At 54.9% G+C, this 17,555-nt stretch overlaps 1 protein-coding gene across 4 annotated transcripts in view; it reads left to right on the top strand.

Moving 5' to 3' along the window:
- The window catches only part of SEPTIN12 (septin 12), an 84,482-nt gene that overhangs the window by 16,964 nt on the left and 49,963 nt on the right, over positions 1–17,555 (top strand). For all 4 annotated transcript variants that reach the window (XM_007055834.4, XM_043523808.1, XM_043523810.1 and 1 more), the window contains one exon: positions 12,729–14,111. In XM_007055834.4, coding sequence (XP_007055896.2) covers positions 12,729–14,111 — 1,383 coding nt within the window. The remainder of the gene's footprint in view (positions 1–12,728; positions 14,112–17,555) is intronic.

Genomic DNA, 17,555 nt, shown 5'->3' on the forward strand with positions numbered 1-17,555 from the left:
GCAGCATCTCAGCACCTCCTCACTAGGTCAGGACCAGCCTTTGCACTTTCCTTTTGCTGCAGCCTCCTAGGGGAAGGGACTGGGGCAGTGGTAGATGCAGAAGGCACGGATAGCGGGGGCAGGGGAATGCCACTCCTGCAGAGGATACCCCGGGGAGGAGAGAAAACAGGGCCTAGGACTCCCACTGGCGCCCTTCCCCTACAAGAAACGGAAACTGCCCCCTTCTTATCAGTTCTCTGTTGCTCCCTCTGGCTCTCATGGAAATTCTGAGGACGGCTGGGGACGCAGGAGGTGGAAGAGAAAGCGGGACCCATCCTGAGTCAGGGGTGTGGGAGTTTCACACCACTGCCCCCTCTGGATGGGGATCTGCAGCATCCTACAGGTTCCCTCTGTGCTCTTGGAGAGGATCCAAGGCTGTGCTGCTGAGGGATGAGCCAGGGAACTTCGTTCACGGAGCAGCATTGCTAGTCCATAGGAGAAGCCACTGAACTGAGAGCAAAGCTTCTCCCTTCCCTTCAGCTCTGCTTTGTTCAGGGGGGATGTGGGGGGCTGGTCTCGAAGATCTGACAGTCCCTGGCCACCAATCTGCGCCTAAGAGTGGTGAGGGAACCTGAGAATCAGGAGCCCTGGGTTTGATTTCTGGCTCTGTCCCTGACCCTAGGCAAGTGACTTAGGGCTTCTTTCCATGGGGCAATTGTCTGGAGTGACTACTCCAGAATAGCTCCCCGTGGGGACACTGTTCCTAAATAAAGGTCACTGCCCTCTGGTATAATTAGTGCTCTTTGGAAGCTGAGTAATTACTCTGAAACAAAATCATTTTTATTCTGGAACAGAGGGACCCCATGGGCAGCTATTCCAGGAGAGCTGTCCTGGGCAACTTCCCCCTGTGGACAAGCCCTTGGTGTCTCTGTAAAATGGGGATGCTGGTGCTGATTTACCTACCTCATGGGGGTACCGGCTTAATCCACTGGTGTTTGTGATGTGCTTTGAGATCCGTACGTGGGAGGCGCAAAAGCAGTGCCACGCTTTCACTCACGGTCTCGCTTTCTTGCAGAGGGTTGTTGCTGTGTTTGCAGATGCTGGGAACATTCTAGGAGACAATTCACAGCAGGGTTGCCAGTGCACAATTTCCAGCATGAGTCCTGTGATATTTGGGGATGATCTTAAGGCTCCAGCTCCTGGAGTCAGTTTAATATGGGAGGTTTCAGAGTAGCAGCCGTGTTAGTCTGTATTCGCAAAAAGAAAAGGAGTACTTGTGGCACCTTGGAGACTAACCAATTTATTTGAGCATAAGCTTCCATGAATGCATCCAATGAAGTGAGCTGTAGCTCACAAAAGCTTATGCTCAAATAAATTGGTTAGTCTCTAAGGTGCCACAAGTACTCCTTTTCTTTTTTTGTTAATATGTGAGACTCTCGGCTTCTATTTCTTTGAAGACAGTTTCTGACCCTTCTGGTTAGAGAGAAAAGCGAGGAGCAGCTAGTGCAGTCTGTACAGTGCTCCATGGGGTGAGCACTGTAGTACCTAATCTCTTTGGGATAGGTGTCCAAAGAGGGGTTGGAGGCTGGCATCTATGGGGCTGACATAGGGGCTGGCAGTTCAGGTGGTGTTCAGTGCCTCTCCCCCTTGGGTCCCCGAAGTCCCTCCCCTGGTGGGGATCACATGACCTGGCCTTGCTGAGAGTGGAAATGGAGCATCAGGCTGGAGGGGTTGTATCTGCTTGGCCGCTGCAGGCAGCCAGTGGGTGGGAGGTGGAGGATTTCCCCCCTCTAATTATCCTTCGCTCTTTCCTGGAGCCAGTGGCCTCTGGGATCCTGGAGGTGGCTTGGGAGTGAGGCAGGGCAGGTAAGATCAGAGAGTAACCTGATGCCAGGCTCCTGGAAAGCCGTAGCCTGTTATTGCCTGGAAAAGAATGTGCATACCTAGGATGGCCTGCATTAACCCTTCTGCTCCCAGGGAGCCCCTAGCCCAGAGGGACATGGTCCTGCCATGGGCATCTGGTAATGGGTACAGATTGCAGTCTGGGCCCAGCTCAGCGTGGCAGGATTGGTCCAATCTCTGCTAATAATGCAAAGTAAGCAGTACCCAGAGGCAGAGCCCAGGTTGCAAGCTCTCTCCTGTCCCCCATACCTCCATCTCCTGCCACCCTCCACCTCCTCCTCTCTCCCCCCTTCCTCACCATGTGTCTTCATCCCCATTCCTCACCCCTTTCCTCTCCAGCCTTCCGATTCGTGCCATTGACCTCATGCTCCCCTGCCCACAGCCCTAACCTTTGACCCTTGCTCTTTGCTGGCCCTGCTGCCCCTGCCAAGGTGCCATGGCGGCTCCTTCCCCAGCCTGCTCATTAATTGCTGCGGGACTCTGATCTCTTCTGTCCTTGCGTGTGCAATGCTGCCCGCTAGTCTCTGAGTGCGCAGGCTCGCCTCTGCCTCCTGGAGAACTATCTGCGTGGGCATCGCTTAGAGCAACGTAACATTTTGCTCCTCTGTCGGAAGTCGGAAGCTCTCCGAGCGCTGTGTACACACTGGCTAGGTCTCCTGCTATCCCTCTGGGAGGGGAAAGTAGTGTGTCCTTACTTCACCCCTGGGGAAAGTGAGGCACAGAGAGGCCAAAGATGACACCACAAGTCTGAGCCAGGAAGAGAGGAGAGCTCCCCATGCCTGCCGATCCATGGTGATCACCACTGGACCATGCTGTGGGTCAGTGGCATGGGTACGGACTGTGCCCGTGGGCTCCATATGTGCTCTATCCCTCGTGTGTGTGTGTGTACTTGGGACTGGTTTTAGCCTGTGGGCTCACCCTGCTCCCTGAAGTTCTATTGGAAGGTGTCCCAACCCCACCCCATCCCCTCCGCATTTGATTCCTCACGTGATGCAGCCTCATCAAGTACTGACCCGATCCCCGTATGCCACGGTACCAAAAACCCTCCGTGCACTCAGGCCTTTTTGAAGAAGGCAGCAGCATGGCCTAGTGTGTCGATCAAGGGGTGGAGCTGGGAGAACTGAGTTCTATTTCTCACCCTGCCACTTTCCAGCTATGTGACCTTGGCTGAGTCCCTTTACCCCTCAGTGTATCTGTTACATCGTTTGTTATATGTGAATAATGAAGGTTGCTCACCTTTAATGCAGGGCTTTGCAATCCTCCACTGAAAGGTGTCCACAAGAGCAAAACATTAATACTTCATGTCATTCGTTGCCTGGGGAGTTTCTGGTTATGTGCAACCCAGTCCTAGCTCTGGTGGATCTGTGGGTGCAGAGGACATGCGTAAAGCCAGCCCTGAGGGTGCTGCATGCCCCCAATGAATTGAAGGAGATATGTGAGTGCCCCATGCCCTGGGTCTGTGAAGCTGTAGAATCCCATAGGATGCCTGGAAAAGGGGGCAAGCCATCCACCTGCTGACCCTGATAAATCCCTGCCCTGCTAGAGAGCGTGTAATAAATGAGCTGGGTCCGCGGGCCCCTGACCTCAGTTGTGCACTGGGTGGAGCTAACGGAAGTTGACAGACCAGGTTCTCCAGGGCTGAGAGCAAAGAGTGACCACGACAAGGGAATTAATGTCAGGTGCCCACCTCTGGGCTGGCTGGGGAGCATATCTCCTGCATGGGGAGGCCTCCTGCTCCCATCTCTACTCCACTGCTGGAAGACTTCCTCCTGGTGTACACCCCCCACCAGCTTGGCTCTTTAGGGCTGGCCAAGATTGGACATGACCTAAGTAGAGTGGACCCACGAGTTAACCATATGGGTTTAGCACGTTCTCCCTCCCCCAGTGCTGCTGCTCGGAGAGGGGCCTCTTTGTCGCAGGTGTGCAGGGTGTCTCTGCTGTCCTTGTTCTTACCGCAGCTGGCCAGCAGGGGCCGCTGTGGTAGTAGCGCTGCTGCCTCCACCCATGGGCCTGGGGCAGCACCCAGCCGGGCCATAGAGGAAAAGGCCGAGGTGGGGAGCTCAGACCCAGCTTGGTAGTACTGTGCAGCGGAACACCAGGCCGGCCTCCAAGCAGCGCCCAGGGGAGTTCACTGACCTCCCTGTTAACACAGCGCACCTCAGAGGCTGTGAAATAACAGATAAGGCGCGGAGAGGTGGGAATTTGGGCCTGTGAAGGGGCAGCCAGCAGCCGGTGTGGCTGGGCGGAGAGCGGAGGAGAACTGGGGTCTGCAATGCGGGGTGGATCACCTCATTCTGACAGCACGGCAACCAGGAACCTCCGCCAGCAAGGCCCAGCTGAGTGAGCTTTGCTATGCTACAGCACCGTGTGTGGGGACCTCCAACCCGGAGGCACAACTGGGTCATCTCCTCTTAGAGCATCTCCTCTAGCCTTAAGCTACAACAGCGTCCCCTCGGACATACTGAATGCCCTCAGGGCCGGCCACCTTGCAATACCAGTGTATCACCTTCCCTATAGCCCATCCCCAAGACATGACTGCATCGTCTCCGCCCTAGCACTCAGGAGCCCTCTGCACCCAGAGATCTGCCTGCTTCACCTGCCCTCTATCGCAGGACAGCATCTGCTGTGCTGGGACCTAATCTGCATCACCTCTGCTCTACTATAGCCCTCCCCGGGCTCTGCATGGCTTCCTGCTGGAAATGCTGTTCGCTTCTGACTCAGCAACATCAGACATAGATGCTCCCTCTGCCCTGACGGTGGCTTTAGTTTGGTCCTTCTGTTAGGATCCCAAAAGTCCCTCTCCCCTCTTCTTCCGCAGAAAGAGCAAGTATTCTAACCAGGGTTCATGTACGGAGCACACAGCTGCAAGAGCCTCTGCGCTTCAGAGCCATGATCATCCCCAGGCAGATCTCCCTTCTATACCGACAATAATCATTATTTCCAAGCCTCCAGCCATCTCAGGGAGCAGCACCCGGGTCTTGGAGGACCTCTGGTGGCGGAAGAGCTGTCCTAGTGGTTCAGAGCGGAACTCAGAAGGAGGGGGAGGAGATGAGTCTAATTTCTGTCTTCCCCCAGGAGATCATAGTCCTTCAAGCTAGGGTTATGGTCTGCGTTCAAGCACTGAGGTGCTCAATGAACCAACACTGTGTTCCCAGCCCCTTCTGGGGAACAGCTGATTAGAATACTGTGGGGTTTCTCTAGCACCGCTTGCCTTCCAGATATCCCGTCTGTTGGGGTTTCTCTAGCACCGTGCCTGGGAGCAGGGTGAGGGCGAAGCCATGTAGGCAGCCGTCGCAGCTCCGCTGTGTTCAGCACATGCTGGCTTGCAGCATTGGACGGGAGGAGATGTGTTATTGGAGGCTGGCTGACTCTGATAAGCATTAATATGAGCTGGCGCCGTTCATCTCCTAAGTCACTGATCAGCTGTGCACAGGTTAGCAGTAAGGGGAATTACATTTCAGGGGCCTATGTGAAATGAACTGGTGGTTCAGGCTGGTTCCTTATCCAAAGGTGGCCACATCGTGATAACCACCCTGGCACCCTTGTGGGCATTCTCTGTGCCTGCAAGTGTTGCCACCAGATCAGACTTGAGACTCATTGGCATGGCACTGTCAGGGGAAGGAGATTGCCCTATGTCACTCCAAGTTTTGGCATCTGGATACCTACTAGAGTAGGCAGAAGAGACTTCAGTGTAAAATCTCATGCAGGCGGACTAGCCCCTCTAAAAAAGCAGCAGTTGCCTGAGCATGGGCGAATGGCAAAAGGTGAAACAACCGAAGGTTTGGAAGCCGATTGAAATGATTCTCTGAGCTGTGCGAGTCTGCAGAACTGGGCTGTCGGTTTCAGGAGCACAGACTGCCTGCTACTGCTTGCTCCACGTACCATGGGTGAAATCCTGCCCCACTGAAATCAACAGCAAAACTCCCCTTGACTTTCTCGGGGCCAGGATTTCACCCCGTGTGAAGAGCCTTCCGTCCCCTGTCTTACAAGTTCTGCAGCTGCCCTAGCTGGAATGGGAGGGCAGTGGCCTTGGTCAGGCAGCTTCTCATGCGTGGGTGGTTTCAAGGGGAAACCCCTCTCGCTTCCATCCTTCTGAGTTTAGTCTCCTCTGGTTTCCTAGGACCCTCTGAGAGTCAGGAGCTGGGGAGGTGAAGGGTGAACCCCCTTTCCCACACCTGTCTGCATCTCTGGGACCCTTATTTGGCAGCTAGCGTGAACCATCACGCAGCATTGAACCTGAAGGGTTCTCAGGGAGGGCACTCTGTCCCCTTGCTCCGAGTGGGTACACAGCATGACGCCAGGATGGGGGCTGGCAGTGCACCTGCCCCTCTTGCCCAGCTAGGGTGACCAAATGTCCTGATTTTATAAGGACAGTCCCAATTTTTGGGTCTTTTTCTTATATAGGCTCCTTCCCCTCTCCCCCCCCCGCCACCCTGATCTTTCACACTTGCTGTCTGGTCACCCTATGCTCAGCACTGGGCCATGCACAGCTGGGAATCCTGGGGCACAACCTCACCAAGCCCCATGGGTCCATGGTTTGCCAAGATCTTCACAGACTGTCCAGCTGGGGAAGAGGTTGGATCTCCTTTGTAACCCATGGCACCATGCTTCTGTCCCGTGATTCCCTGCTCTGCATTATCCATTACAGGGCTGGAGGAGGTCACGCTCGCCCAGCTTATACCAGTGCCTGGGCCTTGTGCTGAGCACCGGGAGAGAGCCTGGGAGGAGCGCAAGACCCAGTTCTAGTGAATCCTCGAAAGTGCTGCTCCAGAGCAATGACACTGGTTCAGAATGTGGAGCCAGGAGCACTGCCCCATGCTCACCCGCCCACCCAGTCTTCCCTCGCTGGGCTTGAGCACAGGCCTCCTGCAGCTTGGCCCTTCACAGGAAGGAGGCCCAGGCCCCAGCGCTGTGAAACCTTTTAAGTCAGTGGGAGCTTTGCCATGTGGGCACAGATAGCGCTAAACCCAGCACGTGGTTTGACACAGTAATGCGGATAGTCACCAATACCAGCAAGCAGAGCCGTCTGGGCCCTTCCGAGGGTCAGTCACTGCCTGTGCTCCCTCATCCCTGCAGGGCTGAGAATGGGGCTATTGGCAGATCTGTGGGAAGGGAGAAATGAGAGCCAAAGAGCCCTTTGGTCTAATCACAGAAACAGCTCAACCCCCCAGAGGTGTGTGAAGTGGGGCGCGGGAGGGGGGAATGGGGAAATAGCAAATGGCAAGCAACATGCTGTGGAGTGCTGAGATCAGGGCACCAAATGGATCTGTGCTCAGCAGAGCATGTGTGTGTGTTGGGGGATGGGGGGAGAGCTGATGAGCCTGTATCTCGGGGAGGCCCCCTCGGAGCAGCTCCATTTGGCGTCGTGGGAGGCTGAGGCTTGGCTAATGTGTTTCCTGACCAGATGTGTTTACGAAGGGGTTCCAGCTGTGCGTGCCCACAGCAGTTTGTCTGCCAAGACAGAGACAACCCTGTGACCAGTGCCTTGGGCTGATCATCACACTCTTTACTGTGCAAGTGCCCCGAAGGGCCTTGATTCTGATCTGAAGGGAATCGCCCTCTTCTGCTAGAGACTGGAATTCAGCCCCCTGCCCTGTTTTTCTGATGACGTGCAATGACTGCAAATAACCTCCCCCTCGCAGCTATTCTAACAAGAAGTTTACGCGCTAGCAGACATCTTCCAGCCCTCCCAAATCTCCAGCATCTCAGTGCCTTCAGCTGTTAAACAATCAGGATGTTTTCTCTAGCCCTCTGGCAGCGAGGGAGAATGTCCTTTGGGGAGGGAAGGGATTTACCTGCCAACCGATTCTCCAATTTTCACAACACTCAAAGAATTAAAAATGAACAGCAGGTTCGCTGGGTAGTCGGAGAGGATGTAAATCCATGTCTTGCCTGTGAAAGAATGAGCTAATTTTAGGATAATAACTGTCTCTCTCAATAGCAGAGCAGTCTCTGGAGGCTCAATATAAGCATGTGTCCATTATTCTTATTATTACTTTCTATTCACGAGCACCTAATGCGCTCAGCTAGGATCACACCGCCTTTGTGCTAGGCACTGTCCAAACACACAGCAGAAGACGGTCCCTGCCTCAAAAAAGTTACTGTCTAAAAACAACACAGATGACCAGATATAGACATCAAATAGCGTTTTTTTTCAGAATACAAAAGTTGTAAGTTACAATTGGAATTGGCTGGAGAGCAGAATGTTAATTTCACAAAAAAGAAATCTTTGCGATTGGTTTCATTCCAAACCAGAATGAAAGGGCAAGAGTTGGACACTGTCCATGCAATAACAATTTGAGTGTTTCCGATCTAATCCTGTTGACAGGAAAATGTCGACATTTTAAAAATCAAAACAAACTACATTTTGCAAGTGTGTGAGAGCAAGTGGGGGGTTTCCATTTTTCTTGCTGTTGCGGAAAAAGAGAATTGCAAAGAAAGCTAAATGTTTTCACGAAACAGTCTGCATTCTTTGAAATGCCCCTTTTTGTCAAAATTCGCTGTCTCTGGAAATATTTCGCCCAGTTCTGGTTGCAATGTCTCCTGACTTTGCTCTTCACATAACAGCCTCCAGCATCTCCTCCATCAGCTGTCCTAGCCAGTGTCCTCTGCCATGATGCACCCTCAATGCCCTACTTCCACTCTACTCCAAGAGGAAATAGTAAGCCCCTGCCTTTAGTGGCCCTCATGTCAGTTACAGTCCAATAGCTCCTGGGTGGAGCAGGGCATCTTAGCCACATCTGCTGAGTTGTTCCCAGACCACGCTGCTTTTAGGGACATGAGCAAGCACAGTCCCCGTGTGGATATAGATCTCTGTCCATTAGGTCAGAACAGCTCACCTTCCTGGGCATCAAGCAGAGTAGGAAACCAAGCAGGGTGTCTCTTCCCATGGGCAGTGCAAATCATGAGAAAATGCTCCGGGCCATCACTAAGGAAGTGGTAGTTGTGGTTCTCCTCTGTGGTAGCTGGGCATAGAGCTGAGGTCAGTTGTGTACATATGCCACCCACACCTCTTTCCTGGACTTTGCTGAGAAGCCATCTTCGTATCTAGCAGTTTGTTACACCTGCTTGTTGTATCTCCTCTTAAATTAATGGCAAGCTCTTTGGGGCAAGGATTGTCTCTTACTATGTATTTGTAGAGTGCCTAGCACAAATGGGTCCCCACTGCAGTGACATTGTAATACAAACAATAAGATTTCTGCTGGAATGATCTGCAAAGTCGTTTAAGACATTGACCCTGCGCTGTCATCTTTAGGTTTCAGAGTTAACGACCCAGTAATACAAATGGGGCAGTCAACATCTCTCGAAGCTATTGTTTCAGGCTCTCTGCAGACTCAAGCAGACATCCCTGCATTAGTTATATTCGGGTCATCTTTTCAAGTTTGTCTTCATGTCCATGAGGCTTGGAAACATTTTTTTAAATGAAAGTTTAGATGTGGGGGAAGGGAAGAAGTCTGTGCTGCTGTGGAGTTGGAGAATACAGAGGGTCTTGCTTATCTGGGTCTTTCTGTGTGATTGTAACAGCACCTGGACCAATGGGAGCGGATTCTGATTGGGGCAGCTGCATGTTTCTGTAATAGAGCTATGAACAGTATTCTACACAGCAGTGTTCAAACCAGCCGTGCTCTCCCCCCCTCTTGTCAAATGCTTCTTCTGAAAACATTCCCCATGACTGAACTGGAATAAAGCACGTGCAATGGACTATATTCCTGCCGGGTGGGAATTCACTGGGGCTGGCCAAAGAAGGGAGAGAATCTGGCCCATTGTGACTGTGTGGTCCGTGTATTTGTTGACTTACGTGTGCTCTTCTTCGAGAGGGAACCAGACCAAACCCCCCCGCCACCCAAACATGCGCACTTCGGAACATTGTGGCTTTCTCACTCCAACCCATCTCCTTCACATTTTTACATCTGTTGGAAGTACCTGCCAGCGGAGAGAGTTCTAGCTGCATTCCCCCCAGCCCCTGTGGAAGATGCCCTGCCACACTCTGAGGGGCTAATTTTGCTCTGTGGGTAGCTTTGTCCTCTTCAGCCGTTAGTTAGGCAGAGCAATCGCTGCCCCCTGCCTCAAACAGCTGCAGCACATCCCCCACCAGCTCCTCCTTTTGCTAGGACTTCACACAGCCCAGCAGTGAGGCCATCTCATTTCACAAGCTGTCAGTGGTGGTGACTGATGGCTGGCTCACTACAGGACTCTGCCCTCAGCTTGTCTGGGGTTCCAGTCCCAGGCTCTGCCAGCAGGGGGTGCTGTAAGGAATGGGGTAGGAGCGCTGGCTCTAGGGGAACTCCCCTCTACCCCAGTCCCAGGCTCTGCCAGCAGGGGGTGCTGTAGGGAATGGGGTAGGAGCGCTGGCTGTAGGGGAGCTCCCCTCTACCCCAGTCCCAGGCTCTGCCAGCAGGGGGTGCTGTAAGGAATGGGGTAGGAGCGCTGGCTGTAGGGGAGATCCCCTCTACCCCAGTCCCAGGCTCTGCCAGCAGGGGGTGCTGTAAGGAATGGGGTAGGAGCGCTGGCTGTAGGGGAGCTCCCCTCTACTCCAGTCCCAGGCTCTGTCAGCAGGGAGTGCTGTAAGGAATGGGGTAGGAGCGCTGGCTGTAGGGGAGCTCCCCTCTACCCCAGTCCCAGGCTCTGCCAGCAGGGGGTGCTGTAAGGAATGGGGTAGGAGCGCTGGCTGTAGGAGAGCTCCCCTCTACTCCAGTCCCAGGCTCTGCCAGCAGGGGGTGCTGTAAGGAATGGGGTAGGAGCGCTGGCTGTAGGGGAGATCCCCTCTACCCCAGTCCCAGGCTCTGCCAGCAGGGGGTGCTGTAGGGAATGGGGTAGGAGGGCTGGCTGTAGGGGAGCTCCCCTCTACTCCAGTCCCAGGCTCTGCCAGCAGGGGGTGCTGTAAGGAATGGGGTAGGAGCTCTGGCTGTAGGGGAGCTCCCCTCTACCCCGGTCCCAGGCTCTGCCAGCAGGGGGTGCTGTAGGGAATGGGGTAGGAGCGCTGGCTGTAGGGGAACTCCCCTCTACTCCAGTCCCAGGCTGTGCCAGCAGGAGGTGCTGTAAGGAATGGGGTAGGAGCTCTGGCTGTAGGAGAGCTCTCCTCTACTCCAGTCCCAGGCTCTGCCAGCAGGGGGTGCTGTAGGGAATGGGGTAGGAGAGCTGGCTGTAGGGGAGCTCCCCTCTACTCCAGTCCCAGGCTCTGCCAGCAGGGGGTGCTGTAGGGAATGGGGTAGGAGAGCTGGCTGTAGGGGAGCTCCCCTCTACTCCAGTCCCAGGCTCTGCCAGCAGGGGGTGCTGTAAGGAATGGGGTAGGAGCGCTGGCTGTAGGGGAGCTCCCCTCTACTCCAGTCCCAGGCTCTGCCAGCAGGGGATGCTGTAGGGAATGGGGTAGGAGCGCTGGCTGTAGGAGAGCTCCCCTCTACTCCAGTCTCAGGCTCTGCCAGCAGGGGGTGTTGTAAGGAATGGGGTAGGAGAGCTGGCTGTAGGGGAGCTCCCCTCTACTCCAGTCCCAGGCTCTGCCAGCAGGGGGTGCTGTAGGGAATGGGGTAGGAGCGCTGGCTGTAGGGGAGCTCCCCTCTACCCCAGTTCCAGGCTCTGCCAGCAGGGGGTGTTGTAAGGAATGGGGTAGGAGCGCTGGCTGTAGGGGAGCTCCCCTCTACTCCAGTCCCAGGCTCTGCCAGCAGGGGGTGCTGTAGGGAATGTGCCAGCAGCTGTGGAACTCGTGGCGAATTCAGCCCTGAACTCCCTTTGCAATATTTGATTTGAGCTGGGTGACTCTGTTAGGGTTTGCAATGCCCTGCATTCTCCATGCCGTAGCCCAGACGTAGCCTGTTGAAGCAAAGGGGGGTGCAGGGGCGGCGCAGGGAGCAGATCTGATTACCCAGGGTGCCCCAGGCAGGATCCTTTACATGTGCTGGTTGGAGGCGAAGAAGCAGTTAGCGTGCTGCTCCCGAGGGGCATGTTTGGAGCTCATGACACTGGTACAATCCAGCAAAGAGAGAGATGTGAGAGATTATAGGCCTCAGGAAGGGAGCCAAGAGCACGGCTCCAGTTTCCCATTGGGGAACAGCTAACAAAACCCTCTGTTCCATGCAGGCTGCAAAGAGGGAGCCCGGCCGATCGTCTGCCTCCCCAGCCCAGGCCTAGCCCCTCCACCCCACTAAGTTCAGAGCTGGGGAGCGCTTTGGCTGTGCTCTGCCTCATGGGGGGGCTTGCTGGGCAGAGGATTTGAAAGGCAACGCAGCGGAATGCACCATGTAGCTAGCACGGATGCTGTGGGGAGCAGTGCTGGGTTGATTTCTCAGACCGGGGGTCGTGCCAATCTTTCCCCATTTGGGTCCAGGTGGGTTTCATACCCTCGGAGTTCCACTTTGGATCTGGGCTTCAAATCTACCATATTTCCCCTGGTGCCAGCTCAGAGCCAGATGGGGACCAGACCATAAACTTGGGTCTGGCTCTGCCCAAAGCTGATCCAAGGCTTCTCCAAAACCCAGAGGCTGTTTGTGTGAATGCAGCCCCAGCTTGTACGGCGGGCGAGTTTCCTGTGCTTCCAGCTCTTGTTGGGACGCAGAGATGGTCCCAGACCTGATCCCCAAGGGCCCCAAAGTTCAGGGGAGGGTTTGAGCCCAAGGGGAGTCGTGTGGGCCTTTTGCTTTGATTTCATTGCACAACTCTAGACCCTGCTAGAAGGGCAGGTGGGACTGAACGGGAGGAGGCTGCATGGCCACCGTTGGGGGCAGGAGTCGGCCTGTGAGGAAGGTTCCCGTGGGAGCCACGTGCTGGGTTTGCATGGTGCGGTGTGCGCCCTGGTGTGTATGGGCTGGGGGGTCCTGCTCTAACTCTCCCACCCCTCTCCTCTCTCCCTGCAGCGCTGAAGAGGTCGTTTGATATGGAGGATGCTGAAGAGGCTCCAGCTGTTCCTCCTTCCTGTCCGTTCAGCCCCAGCACGCCTGCAGACAGCCTAGCTGCGGGCAATAGGGAGAGTGGGCAGCTGGCCAGCCTCACACCTCCCACCTATCAATCCCGCATCAGCCTCAGCTCGAGCCCCAGCCCAGCCCAAAGCCCTGTGCTGAAGACCAGGATTAGCACCAGCTTCTCCTTCAACAGAGGAACCATCCACCTGGCCAGGGCCAACGGCGCCGTGAGCTCCAGCCTGACCCGTGTCGCCTCTTTCCAAGCCAGGCTCGATCCCAACGGCTTCTCCTCCTCCTTGGGCCCAGGCAGCGAAAGCCTCCACAGCTCCTCCTCCAGCTTGGAGTGCCCGCCACCCCCCAGCACACCCCAGAGCGCTGCCCGGCAGCCGGAGCCTCGGGGGCTCAAGGCCGCCCCGGTCACCAGCCCGGCACTGAAGAAATTCTCTTCCCACAGTAATGTCTTCCATTCCGAGGCGGAACAGCCCGTCCAGCTGGTGTCCAAGGCCGGAGTGAACCATGGCTCGCTGCCCTCTCTGGACCTGCACATTGCCGAAGATCAGGGCTCCCCCATCCCACTCACTCCTGCCCTGGCTTTTCACTCTGCTGGAGCCTGGAGCAGCAACAGCCAGAACTGTGCCTTGCTCCGAGGGAAGAGCAGCACACCCATTAGTAGGGAGCCTTCCTTCTCTTCCTCTTCCTCCTCTTCTTCCTCCTCCCCACTCTCCGATGCAGCCCAGCGGCCCAGTCTGAGCCCCGCTCCTCCACCCTCCAGGCGGCCACCGAAGCTGCAGAAATTCCCCATCAGCCTGGATGGTTTGATGGGGAAGCCTCTGGATGGCTCTGATCCAGCGCCGAGTGCTGACTCTGTGTCCAGACTGCTGCCAAGGACGCAGCTCCAGCTCAGCCTCAGCACCAGCCCCAGCCTGTCCCGGCAGCCCCCGGGTAGGGCCAAGGAGGATGCAGTCGCAGCCGCTGTGAGTGGTGTCTCTGCAGTGCCCTCTCCAGGGAAGTGCCCAGGTGCCCAGGTCAATGAGAGCCCTTGGCCACCGTCTCTGTCTCCTGCTCAAGCTGCTCCTTTCAGGCTCATGTCTCGGCCTCAGATAATGCAAGTGACTTCTCAACCCTCCTTTCTTGGGGGCCCAGCAGCACCCAACCCAAGGGAACATGTCAGATCCGTGGCTGAAAGAGTCAACTCCTTCTCCAGCTCCGAGGTCTCAGGCCTCGGGGCTCCTGCTCCCAGTTCCTGCTCAAGGGAAACCCCTTACATGGGCCCGGCAGGTTCTCCCAGGGTCTTTTCTATGAGCGAGGAGATGCACGGCCGAGAGAAGACAAAGGAAGGTAGGACTTTTCTCTTTCTTATCTCTCCGGTTGTACTCTGCCCAACACTGCTTGAGGTCAATGAGAGCTGAGCATGAGCATCCAGGGCACAGCATTGTCCTGTGTGTTCAAGGCTGCCCTGTCAGATGTCTCTTCTCCTAACTCTGCTGGTGTTGATGAAAGAAACGGACACCGCATGAGCTGGGATCTGCAGCTGGGAAGCACTGCCAGGCTTGCCAGTCCCAAACAGTCGCTCTCTCTCTTTCCCCGCTTTCTCCAGCTGATGGGAACCTCTGTGCTCGGAGGTAGCAGGCATGAGAAGGGCCTCAGCCAGAGACGTTGCCAAGGCATTTGCCATGCTGGGGCTGTCGTACTCTTTGAGCCAGCCCTCACATCCCTGGATCAGCTGTTCCTCTGGCTTTGGGGGCCAGTTCCGGGGGAGAGCTAGATGTGGAGCCAGATGAAGGAGCGCAGAAGGGGTTACACATGGATGAGTGGGAGTCTGAGTGGGTGTAAGTTACTATCACATTCTGGGGTGCAATCCAGACCAGTAAGAGGCTGTGTCACCCCTCCCATATCCTGGGGTGCCTCCCAATGCCTTGCTGTGGTAGCTCCCCTGGGGGCCGCTTACAAGCAGCCTGCCAGCATTCAAGTCATGCCCTGAGCACCTGTGTGCAGCTGAAACCTGCCAGCCACACTGTGGCTTTCACCAGCCTTGGTTACCACATGCAGGGTGACCCCAACATACTCCCAGTCCTGGATTCTCCCCCAGAAATGTGTGTTCTGTACTGCACTGTCCAGCCCTTTCCTGGACAGTTCAGATAACAAAGGTCCATTGTCTATGTAAGGGAACAATATACAGTAACTTGAGACCTTAAATAGAGTTACCCACACAGTTCACAACACTGGATTAATTTTGATTATAGAACAAAAAATGTTTATTTCCTACAAAGAGAGAGGTTTAGAGTGAGAATAAATCGTAGGACATTAACGTTAGAAATGGTTACAAGGAAAATAACGATGCAACGCTTTCTAAACTTAACAAACTAGACTTGGTTGAAGGTGAAGGTCTTACCGCAGGTTGCCAGTATCATTGCTGACCAAGTTTCAGGTCAGGATCTGCAGTCAGAATCCACAGGCCGTCTTCTTTGGTGGAAAAGAGAGAAATGGCCAGGGAGAGAGAACTTGGGGTGTTTAGTTCAGTCGCCCTTTGAAATGCATTTCCCTGAGAGTGACCCCTCGGTAAAGTTCTTTCCAGCGGAGAGCAAGCAAGGAGACATGGAGTCTTGTGGGGGGAGAGGTTTGCTAAATTGTTTGCTAAGCTGCAGATCTGTTCCTTCCTGGCCAAAGAATGGTCACTTGATAGGTGATTGCCCATCAGCTTCAACCCCTGGCCAGGCGTCAATTTGTCCTTTGTCTTTGAGAAATAGGTACTCTGCTCCAGACTTGTCTAGTAAACACACTTCAGTCATTATTTTAGCTTCTGTTCATAACTTTCCATGTAAATGTTGCTGCGTACATTTTACTATGACATTGCTGGCCAGTGAGTTACTCGTTTTCCAATGAGGCCTCACAAGGCATATTTTGCACAAAGATTATTCCACTAGTGTGCGGGGTGTGAATACAGGGGTGTGTTCCATTGCACTTACACACCGCAGAACTAGGAGGAGGTGTGGCCGAGAGTATGGCTGCACACAGTGATGGCTCGCAGCCATGTTCTGATTGGCCGATCGGGCTTTTCTGGTGTGACAGCTCCCAGCACTGCCTGCTGGGTCCTCATCATGAGTCACAAAAGCAGTTCAAATGGCTGCTGGGCCACCAAGAGCTGGTGAACATGAGGCTGGGGAGAGTGACTGGGGCACTTTACCTTGATGCTGGCCTCCTGGTTAGTCCCTTCAGCCTCCAAGATCTCAGGCCTCGGGGCTCCTGCTCCTGGGCTCCGCCTCGCCCAGACTCAGGGGGCCCGGTTGGGAGGCTAAAGGAGGCATGGTTCTGTTGTGTCTCGGTAAGGGGATGCAAGCCCAAGGGCGTCTGTAAGTGGTGTTATGAGGGGTGATTGTCCAATGGCTCTTATTGCTGGGACTGGGAAGAGGGCCCCGTGAAAGTCCAACAGGTTAGAAAACTGCAGTAGGCCGGAGGTGATGGGGGCCTGAGAGGAGAATGTGCCTGCTGCATATACCCCTGATCCCACACGCTGCAGGGAATTAGACCCTGGGTTTCACACTAGGGGCTCTGTTGAACTATAGCCAGCCTCTTGTCAATAACTCTGTTCTGGGAACCAGAGCAGACTTAATCTAGACAGGCATCCCTGAACTGGATCTGGAGTCAGAGCTGAGCTGGGCCCCATCTCCAGGATGAGCCAAACTAGCCCCTCTGACCCACATCCTCCAACGTTCTGAGGAGCTCACCCCAGATCTTGGTGCATATCGTGGAGACCCCAGTCAGGGTTCCACCTCGCTGGGCGCGTTCTGCACCCCAAACGAAAGACAGCCCTGGCCCCAAGGACCTTACAGCCTGGGTATATAACAAGAGACAACCAGTGGGTACAACAGACAGACAGGGAGCACAAGGCGACCACGAGACCATTGAGATTCAAATAAGTGTTGGGGAAAGGGGTGGGGGAAGATCGAGAGCTCTGTTTGGGCCATGTTGGTCTGGTCTGCCCTGACCTGGTCACAGATATCCCAGCTGGCCCCCATTTCCCTTCTCTCTGCCCCTGGTGATGGGCAGGCCTCCTAGGGCCATTTCTGCTGAGAAGGCAGGTCAAGACACATGGCAGAACCCACGCCAGGGCCATATTTGTAATTTAACACAGGGAACTCGCACCGAAGCCCTGCTCCTTTCTTTGACACAAGGACAGGTGCTGAACTCCAGCATCGTTACCTCATTTTCCTCCTCGGCCCAGGGGCTGGAGAAGGTGGCAGTTGGCCAAGTGCCTTGCCATCTTTCACCTCCCCGAGCAAGCAGGGCGCAGCTGGCAGGGTTGCGGGGAGCTGGGGCCGAACAGTTCTCTTGGCAGTGGTCTCTTTCAAACAGATCCCTGAAGTGGGACCCTCGGTGAAGACTACGTCCTGCAGAGGCCCCCCATCCCTAGGCACTCCCTACTCTGCAGTGCCATTGGCTCTGTAGACCTGCTCACCGCTTCTGCTGATCCCACTTGCCCCCGCTTTATATCGCACTGTACACTTACAAGCTAGTGAGTTTGCTGGAAAAGCGTTTTGGGGCCCTGTGTGACACTAAGTATCTATCCTGCAGTGATGACGGTTTCTGTCTTTCCATCCTGTAGTGTCCTATCTATCCATTTAGGGGAATATCTGGCTACCATTACCCCTCGGGTCAAAGTGCCTGACAATCATATAAGGTATCCAACACGCCTGCAAGAGAGGGCAGTGATAATATCCCCATTTTACAGCTGGGAAACTGAGGCCCAGATCCTCAAAGGCATTTAGGCGCCTAACTCCTCTG

This window comes from Chelonia mydas, chromosome 10, assembly GCF_015237465.2.
Source record: "Chelonia mydas isolate rCheMyd1 chromosome 10, rCheMyd1.pri.v2, whole genome shotgun sequence".
Classification (NCBI taxonomy): domain Eukaryota; kingdom Metazoa; phylum Chordata; order Testudines; family Cheloniidae; genus Chelonia; species Chelonia mydas.